At 43.9% G+C, this 10,000-nt stretch overlaps 1 protein-coding gene across 1 annotated transcript; it reads left to right on the forward strand.

The window, feature by feature from the left end:
- The first annotated feature begins 2,454 nt into the window (after positions 1–2,454).
- Positions 2,455–5,203, forward strand: LOC310811107 (TGF-beta receptor type-2-like). The gene is made up of 4 exons (XM_083679155.1): positions 2,455–2,563; positions 2,707–2,851; positions 3,030–3,220; positions 3,826–5,203. The coding sequence occupies exons 1-4, from the start codon at positions 2,473–2,475 to the stop codon at positions 3,948–3,950; spliced, it is 552 nt and encodes a 183-aa protein (XP_083535281.1). The 5' UTR covers positions 2,455–2,472; the 3' UTR covers positions 3,951–5,203.
- Positions 5,204–10,000: the final 4,797 nt, after the last annotated feature.

Genomic DNA, 10,000 nt, shown 5'->3' on the forward strand with positions numbered 1-10,000 from the left:
GTAGCACACTGACTTCCATGCAGACCAACACTGGAGATAGCCAGGGTCATTCACTGGAAACAACTATAGTTTAAGTCAAGGTCAAAGTGTGTAGTTTGCCAACACTGAATGGATGGTTGGTCATGTAGTTCCCAATAACACATGTTTCAGGGTGGAAGAAGGAAACTGAATCTAAAGGAAAAATGGTCTCTCCCTCTGTTGCCAATAGAAACTTACTGTACCACAACGCAATCTCCAGGGAGACTACTGCCAAAAGGCCAATTTGTCTTGGGTTTTGTGCTAACATATTGGACCATTTGCACACCATGTTGGTTTTCTCAGTGCTGAGTGTTGTGGACCTCTATCCTAAGAGAGGGCCAGCGGCACAAACCTCCTGTTCGCTCACGTCTCTCACTCCAGCTTATATCTATTGACTTAGCTGAACACACTCACACACTGTTCGCACTGAGAGGTTGCCAATGACAACAGCAAGTTTTGCCCCGGTAGCTCCTCCTGACCCGTAGATCCCGGACATCCCCCCCCCCACCCCACCCCACCCCAAAAAAGAGAGGAAGAAAAAAAAAAAAAATAGCGGTTTGACTGGCTGCACTTGGCCCAGGAGTCACCTGACAGTTAAAGACAGAGGCTAATTGCGTGAGGTTTGTCTTCTCTGATTAGGCCATGCGTTTGATCTCAGTTAAGCCCTGGCCACCATCGTAGGCTTGTGAGAGGAGATTGAGGGTTCTAGGTCAAGGTGCAGGTATATGTATTATTATTATCTATAGAATATTATATAGAATATCTATGTGGTAGCCTGCATTGGTGGATTTAGGTTAAACTCATTACTGTTTGGGTCTTGACCATGATTTATGACCATGTCAAGTTTACATTCATGCAGGCCTGTGTACACAGTAGTCATAAGCAGTCTAGACTGTAGTGGTCATGCTTGTTAAACAGAACTTGTAAACTGTTAAGAATAAATATCTTGAGGCGACTTTGCGTAACTCCGTCCTTCATTCCCGCAACACTAGCACTGTCGTTCTGTCTCCCAATCTCAATCTGTCACACACATGCATGCACGCATGCACAGACGCGCACACACACACACACACACACACACACACACACACACACACACAGTCAAACTCACATTACTACAATACAGCCCACAGACACTTTGCCACACATGACTAACACATACTATAAAGCATTTAACCACAAGTCACCTTAAGCCACCCTAACAACAAATCCCCCCTGTCTGCCAGAGACCACAACGGCTCAATGCAAGACAATAAAGCAGGCAGATGAATAAAAGGATGTAAAAAGCTGATTGTCTGAGGGGAAATGTGGAGAAGTGAGAAAGAACAGAGAGGCTGTGTCCATTACATACCACAGCAGTGAGATAAAGCCTACAGTGCAGTGTGGACAAGGGTCACCGGCACACACACAATTCATACACACCCACCCACACACACACACTGAGGGAAATGACTCACAGTACAAACTGCTGCTAAGGTATATCACTTCAAAATATGTGTTTGCCTGCATTTGAGTGTGTTCATTTACATTTGTAGTAAAGAGGAACTACTGTAGCTACTCCATCTACACTCCATTGGATTTTCAAATGTACAGTAAGATCATGTGATACAGTGAAGACGTGACACTACAGTGATCATGTATGGAGGATCTTGGCTGTAAAGGCTGTATTTAAGGTTCATGCTCCTCCAGTGTGCAGAGTCTGATGTGGAATGCAGGAGAAGCAGCCCAGCTGTCGGGGCACAGCACAGGGAAGTACTGTATGGCATGGTGTCAGTGTCATCCATTTCCTCCACTGATTTTTACAGGGTTCATCACATCCAAAACAGCTAAACGGCCTGAACAGCCCTGCCTCCAAAATGGACTTTACAGCTTTGTGTTTCATAAGTTGACCCACCCAAAACAAATATTCTCCTGTACCTCTACGAAATAGTCAATGAGCAAAATAAATGCTCCCTTTCCTGTTGGCACTGAGGAGGCAGGAGGAGCAGAGCCATGCTCATAGAGCATGATGGGAAACAGCCAAGCGTACTGTACTGTAGCTGCTCTCCACCCAGAATAACAGCACTGCCCAGACCCCAGACCCAGTCCTAGCTCTCCCTGCTCTGCCCTGCCCTCCCTCCTTTCAAAGGCACTTTATCTTATGAGAGAAGGCAGAATTACAGAATAATTCTGATTAGAAATAGGGAAATGACAGGGTTGGTCATGACCATTGGTTGTCCTGGTTCTCTGTTTCTCCCTTGCTCTCTTTTTCTCAAACACTTTCTCTCTCTCTCTCTCTTTCACTTTCTCTTTCTGATATTCTTGTTTTCTCTCTCTCTCCCCCCCCGCCTTTTTTCAACGGATTTCTTGTCTCGCGTGAATTACTGTAACATTGCTCAACATCACACAGGACGACAGATCCATTTTATTGCAGAGCTTCTCGAGACAGCTGGAACCTCAGGCTATGATAGCAATATGGAGCAACATAGAAATGTCTTACTTTTGTGGAGCAGGAGCACTCTATTTGTTCTCCTCATAGTAGCCATTCTGGAGCCAAGCAGAGTTGGTAAAAGTTCATCTTCTAAATCTCTACATTCAAGTAGACACATTTAAGATAAGTGACGGAGATTGGATGGATGTGGTTGTGTTAGATGGGGATGGTTTTGAGATGGTTGTGTATGACTGTATTTGTGTTTGTTTGTGTTTCAGGTGCATTTCCCTACATTAAACTTAGGGGTCTTTGTAATTATTGTGATGTGGAGTTATCCTCCTGTAATGGTACGGGAACCTGTGACTCCAATTGCTCCATATTATCTGTATGCTCTCATCTAGAGGACGTCTGCGTTGCAATCTGGTAGGTCACTGCTGCCTGCTATGTGTGTGTGTGTGTGTGTGTGTGTGTGTGTGTGTGTGTGTGTGTGTGTGTGTGTGTGTGTGTGTGTGTGTGTGTGTGTGTACTTGTGTGTACTTGTGTGTACTTGTGTACAGTACAGTAAGTGTGTTTGACTGTATTTCTGTGTCTATCCCTCCAGGAGGAAGAATGACACTTTCTTCACAGTAGAGACCGTGTGTCATAACCCCTCCCTGCCACTGTATGGCATTCTTCTGGATGACTACAACAGCTCTACATGTGTGATGAAGGAGAAGAAGACTGAGGATGGGCCAATTCACATCTGCTCCTGCTCTGAGGAGCAGTGTAATGACAACCTGGTCTTCTCCCCCAGTGAGTAGCACACAATATCCACTCATTTACTCAGTCCGTCAAATCCAACCATCTGACAAATATAGCTGTAGCATTGACTGATACAGTACAAATTACAAAAAAACACCTGCATCTGTCTCTTCGACCACAGAGGGGGAAAGTGTATGGACGCTGTGCAATGGAAAGTTGTTTGCTCACTTGTCACAGTTGTGGGTGGGTTTTTTTAGATTGTGGTTTTGTGACCTATCAGACTGTGCTTGGAAGTAGAGTAAGAATGCTTTTCCGAATACATTTGCAGCAGGCTAGACTACATTCAAGTATCTTCAAAGTTGTCAGTTCTCTTTGCGAGGTGACTTAGTTTGATCTCAGAAGAACATGTTCAAAGGGGTTTGGAACCTTCAACGCTCCAGTCAGCTTCTTGAGGGCACCGGCTTTGGTAGAGATAGTGTACTGTAAGAAACAGGCCAGTGGGTCAGTGTTTTGGTCTTGCCCTGGTTAGAGATGTAGTGTCGGGCCTTGCCGGAGATCTCAGCCATGTGGTTTCCTGTCTGTGCTTAAGAAGCAGCAGAAGATAAATGGGGATTCTCATTACTTTCTATGGCTTCAACCCTGTTTGCTGTGTTCAGTTCCAGAGCATCAAGAGGAGTTCCCGTTGGTGTCGGTCATCCTGGTGAGCCTGATGCCAGTGCTGGTCCTGGTCCTTCTGGTCATGGCCTTGTTCTGTTTGCACCACCGACGCAATCTCCACTAAGAGTGGGAGAGCTTCAACTCCTAACTCAAAGGTCAGGGTGTAAGATGTTCATTCTGGGAATCAAGGGACTGGTAATACCTTTGGTATTAGGAAGTACTAAGATAAGATTGTATTGTAATTGTATTGTCTGTTTGCACAGAAGTTCATTAAAAACAGCTCATGTCAAGATATATTAAAACAGAACAAACAAGAAACAAATCCAACATTCAGTAAAAATGATGTGGTATGTATAAAGTGTGGTATGTATAAAGTGCATGTTGTAGTGAGCATGTGCCTGGACTAGTCCATTTCCTCATCTGCCGCCCTGATTCAGCAGTTTGATAGAGTAGGGGATGAATGAATTCCTATCGTAGGTAAGTTTGCATAGTGGTTGTCTGTAGTGCTTTGATGGCAGGAGCTGATATTCTGGATGGAGGACATGCATGGGGTCAGTGGAGAAGTTTGTACCAGGTGGTCATGCAGTACTGTGTAATGGTTTGGATGGTAGCGCAGCAGAACAGATACATACACTGGCTTCTGGCCTGAAAATATCTTAGTCTCTGGATGAAGTCCATATGTTGCCGACCCCATGCATGTCCTCCATCCAGAATATCAGCTCCTGCCATCACCTCAAAAATATAGCAAGAATCAGAGGATTTATGTCCACACAAGACTCATCCATGCCTTTATCTCTAGTAGGCTAGATTACTGTAATGGTCTCTTCTCAGGTCGACCCAAAAAAGCTTTTAGACAGCTACTCTGCTGCTAGAGTTCTAACAAAGACCAAGAAAGCTGAACATATTAATTACACCAATCCTTAGATCTCTGCACTGGCTCCCAGTATGCCAATACTGTTGCTTGTCTATAAATCACTCAATGGGTTAGGACCAAAATACATCTTTGACATGCTTGTACAATATGAACCTACTAGACCTCTCAGGTTAGCTGGGACCGGTCAACTAACTGTTCCTAGAGTAAAAACAAAACATGTCGAAGCAGCGTTCAGTTGTTATGCTACACAAAGTTGGAACAAATTTCTAGAAGACCTTAGACTTGCACTGACTACTTTTAAATCCAGATTAAAAACTCATATGTTTTCCATTGCATTCTATTACATTTTTAGCCTGAGTTAATTTGCACTTAGATTTTGTTTTTGTTTTTGAAGAAAACTTTTTAACTTATTTTTCTTTCTTTTATATTCTTCTTAATGTATTTTATGCCTCATTTAAAGCACTTTGTATTGCCTCTGTGTATGAATTATGCTATATAAATAAACTTGCCTTGCCTTGCCTTACTTTTAAGCAGATGTACAGTAGGTACCATGTGAGGTATCTCTCATTCCAGGAGAGGTTGGACTTGAAGTGTACCCCCAGATATGTGAAGAAGGGCACCTGCTCAACTCCTTCTCCATTGATGCTGAGGCTTCTATCTGCCACTGCCCTTGGGTCGAAAATGACCTCCTTGGTCTTTTGAAGTTCATAATCATGGCGTTGCTGTTGCCCCACTGTACCAGACTTTCAACATGTTCCTGGTAGTGTTGTCCATAAGGGCCAATAGCACTGTGTCATCAGAGAACTTCAATATGAAGTGGTTGGGGTTTGAGCTCCCGCTGCTGTTGGTATACAGGGTGAACAGGGCAGGTGAGCTCATGCAGTCCTGTGGTGTACCACAACTAATGGGAAATAGGGTGGAGTGGGTTTGATTGACTTCTACTAGCTGTAGTCTATTTGTGAGAAAAACATGATACCAGTGAATGAGATTTAGGTTGACACCCAACAGCTTCAATTTGAGGAGGAGAATGTCTGGTTGGATTGTGTTAAAGGCTGAGGAAAAGTCATACATTTTGGGCTGTTCCAGATGTTTGGCCATAAGATAGAGGAGGGTAGCCACAGAATCCTCTGTACTCCACCCCTCCTGGTATGCAAACTGGTATGGGTCCAACCCCAGCTGCACACATTCAGTCAGGTTCTGGGTGGCAATTCTCTTCATGTACTTCTTCAGCACCGAGATAAATGCCACAGGTCGATATTTATTGCAATCTCTTGGGCATTGAATGGGGAGGGTATGTGATGTTTTCCATAGAAGAGGGATTTTGTGAGTGTCTAATGACATCTGAAAGATGAGCTGCCACACTGGGCCCGGCTCCTCAGCTGCTCACTTTGTCTGGGTCAGTAGCCTGCCTTGGGTTGGGTTTTTTGAAGATTTTGGTTACCTGGTCCACAGTGATCTCCATTCTGTTGGCACCTGCAGGTTGGGGCTAACTGGAGGACAGTTATACATTCCTGTGTGTTGTCTCTGTTATGAAACCTTGCGTAGAAGGCATTGAGCTCATTAGGAAACTGGGTTTCATTTTTGGCGTGGATGGGTTTGCTTCATGGACTGCCAGACCATTCTTCCAGGTTGTATCTGTGTGTGATCTTTCCTTTATTAAATTCTGAGTTCAGGTCCTTTTGGGCCTGCTTCAGTATTCGGAAATATTTTCGTTACGTATCTTTTCTTCTCTCTTGATTCAGTTTGTTGTGTGAGAAAACCTTGATGGTCTACAGTGGTTGTTGGTCTACTGTGGTCTACGGTTACAATAATTATGGTGTTATTATTCTGTTTCAACATTGTTAGTGTGAATAAATAATATAGTATAATAGTAATAATAATAAAAGCGAAAACTCAAAGGATCCAGAATCCTCAAATTTCTCCAACTCTCTCTCTCTCTCTCTCTCTCTCTCTCTCTCTCTCTCTCCCTCTCTCTCTCTCTCTCTCGCTATTGACAAAAACTCTTTGATTTTCTTTTGATTTTCACTCTGCAGCATGGTGAGAGAGTATTTCAGCAGATGTCTCTCTCTGTTTGTCTTTGATGGTTTCCCCAGCTGAGCTCAGAGCTCCTGTGTAGCCAGTCCGAGAAGTAATAAGAGGAAGCGTTTCATAAGTCTGAGTTCAGGCCTTTAGCTAGTTCATGGCCCACAGTTCCACTGCCCCAGGGTGATGCCTTGGGTCTTTGATGTTAACTATTGTTCTATCATCTCATCTGTGCTCGGTGTTCCTAAAACATTTTTTGGATAGATTTAGTCAGAAAGTAGATAGATTTAGTTAGAAAGTAGATAGAAAGTAGATGGATTTAGTTAGAAAGTAAATGAGTAACACATCAAATCAAATCAAATCAAATCAAAGTTTCTTTATCACATACACAATATACATGATACACTGCAATGAAATTCTTAGGGCAAGCTAGCTCCTCAACAATGCAACAATCAAACCATCAACAATGCAATGACAGAAAATCAACGTAATGATAGAAAAACTAAAAAATAACATAAGGTAGCATGGTAAATAGCAGCAGAAACTCTAGAGAGTGCAAATGTGAAATGTGCAATGTCATTGGATAATGACTGAACTGGGGGGGGGGGTCTTATGGCCTGCAGCAGAAGCTGTTCTAGAACCTGTTGGTCCGGGTCTGGATACACCGGTACCGTTTGCCAGATGGTAACAGAGAGAACAGGGCATGGATGGGGTGGCGGTGGTCCCTGATGATCAGTACTGGACATCTTCCTTGGCTTAATCCACACCCTTTAGATATCTCATCACTGTATCTGTAAGTGTGTTATGTGTTAACATTGAAGTCTTTGGGGATAACGGTTGAGTCACAAGAGAATGTTTAGCTAGGCAGTGCTCCAGCATTTTGCTCATCACGATGTGGTGTTAATGTCAAGGTGCACAGTCATTTATCAGAATAACACGGGAGTTCGCCGCTCCCACTCTCTGCTCTCTGTACACTAAGGCTATTGATTGTTAGCTAGCCTGTTATCTCTGCGTGAAACCACACTCAGCTGGGAAAATAAGGCGTAGCAGAGAGGCCAGCACCCTGACCCAGGGTGTGTCAGAGGCTGCTCTGTCAGGGTGTGTGATGTGGGGCCTCCTCCACTCAACCATGCGTCAACCAGCCGAGAGGACATACAACAGCAACAGCGCAACAACACAGCATGAACTGGAGTCATGAGAAAACAAGCTAACTCAATGAACCCAGTGAAGTATGGCTACTAACCAGAATTTGTTGTTGCTCTGACAGAACTCTTTCAGACACTACTCAACAGGTGTTGTCTACACACCTTGCTCACTCCATTATACCTGCAGATATGTGTGTGTGTGTGTGTGTGTGTGTGTGTGTGTGTGTGTGTGTGTGTGTGTGTGTGTGCGTGTGTGCGTGTGTGTGTGTGTGTGTGTGTGTGTGTGTGTGTGTGTGTGTGTGTGTGTGTGTGTGTGCTTGCGCGCGCGCGTATGTGTGTGTGTGCATTTCATCTTCACTCCACTGGCTCACACTCAAAAGAAGCCCACTGCATATGCATGATGTGGTTCCCCATCATGACTCCCTGTCACATGACACTACACAGAAGAGGTCAGAGGTCAAACCTCTAAGTACAGGGCTCGGGGTTGAACCTCATCCCTAATTAGATAGCCATGACATCTGAGGTCTACCACAGCCCATCTGCTGGTGGAGGGGAGGATATATGATTAAAGAGAGAGAGCCAAACGACACACAGTGGCCAACAGAGACAAACAGGGAATCCAGCCAGGCCAGAGAGCTGCTGAAGACTCTCCCTCGACAACACACACACACACACACACACACACACACACACTGATAATGGTTGGGTTGGTTGAGCAGAGGCCTGTTGTCGCTTCACCAACATTGCAATCAATTAGCAATAATGAATAGTGGCAATTAGATATGGAACAATCCCACGTAATTACCCCCATTTAGGGTTTCACACTCGCATCAAAGTACAGTTCATCTCTTTTACTCTGTCCAACTAGGATTGGACATGCAGTACTTTGGCACATGTAGGCTTGTGTGATTTCATCCCTACCCAGAGAGCAGGCTGCAGCTCTCCTCCTCTGCAGTTCCCAACGCCTTACAGGCTGACGTCTGTCTCTCCTGCCTCCACGCCAGGAAAAGCCAGATAAGTGATGAATTGGAAGGGGAAACGCTGGATGGAATGAAAGAAGATATGTCAAAAAGGCTTCCTCGACTCCAAAGGGACAATTCTTTGTGCTGAATTTCAGGAAAATTATACAGGGGGTGGGGAGGGGGGAGAGAAAAAGAGAAGCATAGAAAGAGAGAGAGAGAGAGAGAGAGAGAGAGAGAGAGAGGTGACTGGTGATATGAATAGTCAATGACAAAGCCTTGGCACTGATGTGTCAGACTGGGCCACTGTTCCTACAGCAGCAGAGCTATGGAAGCAGAGCTAAATGTGATAAGCCTCTCCTATGACTCCCTGCTGCTACACGGGAAGGTGTGTTAGTCAATCGTGAAATTACAATTTTAGAGGGTAAACATCAACCATTCTTCATTTGTTTGTATTTAAGATTTTATTAACCCTATTAAGCATTTCAGCAAATATCAAAGTTAATGAGCACAAACAGCAATTAACATACTAGTTCATCATTAGGAAAACATGAATCTGAATAAATGCCTTTTTACTGAGAGTGAATTGTAATTGGTTTGCTTTAACAGTCTCATTTACTGTGTAATAGCAGCTTGATAAACATTGGTGTTGCCCGTATAATGTTTGTGGTTTGCAGTTGCCCTTGATGCAGTTCTAGTGTTAATATTGATGAAGAGGAAGAATGTAGGAACCATCTAATGACCCCTTCAGATTGGCCAATTAGTCTCTGTGTCTCTTCTTCATTGGTGGCTACTGAGAATTGAAAGGAAAGATGGACTTGCACACTTAAGCAATAATGGCCGAGAGGCTGTGATTTATCGTCAATATTGTCACGAGTAGGGAGAGTTGTTACTCACGGCGTGCAGCAAAGTGCCGGCAAATCCCCAACCAAGTGTTTGTGATAGATTGTGGTAGTTTCTACCCTGCGTTGAGAAATATAGTTTTCCCAAAACTACAAAACATTGCCAAGGGAACTTGATACACAAATCTACTGCGGTGTAGGAATATCATAAGAGGTGATTTAACAGTGCCATTATCGTTAATAAATCATGGCTTTGAACGCCTCTCGGTCAATCACAATGCTTGTTTTCATCAACCCGTTGTATAATGTCCAATAAGATACTTCTTAGGCCG

The sequence above is a fragment of the Argentina silus genome, assembly GCF_951799395.1.
Source record: "Argentina silus genome assembly, chromosome: 10".
Taxonomy (NCBI): Eukaryota; Metazoa; Chordata; class Actinopteri; order Argentiniformes; family Argentinidae; genus Argentina; species Argentina silus.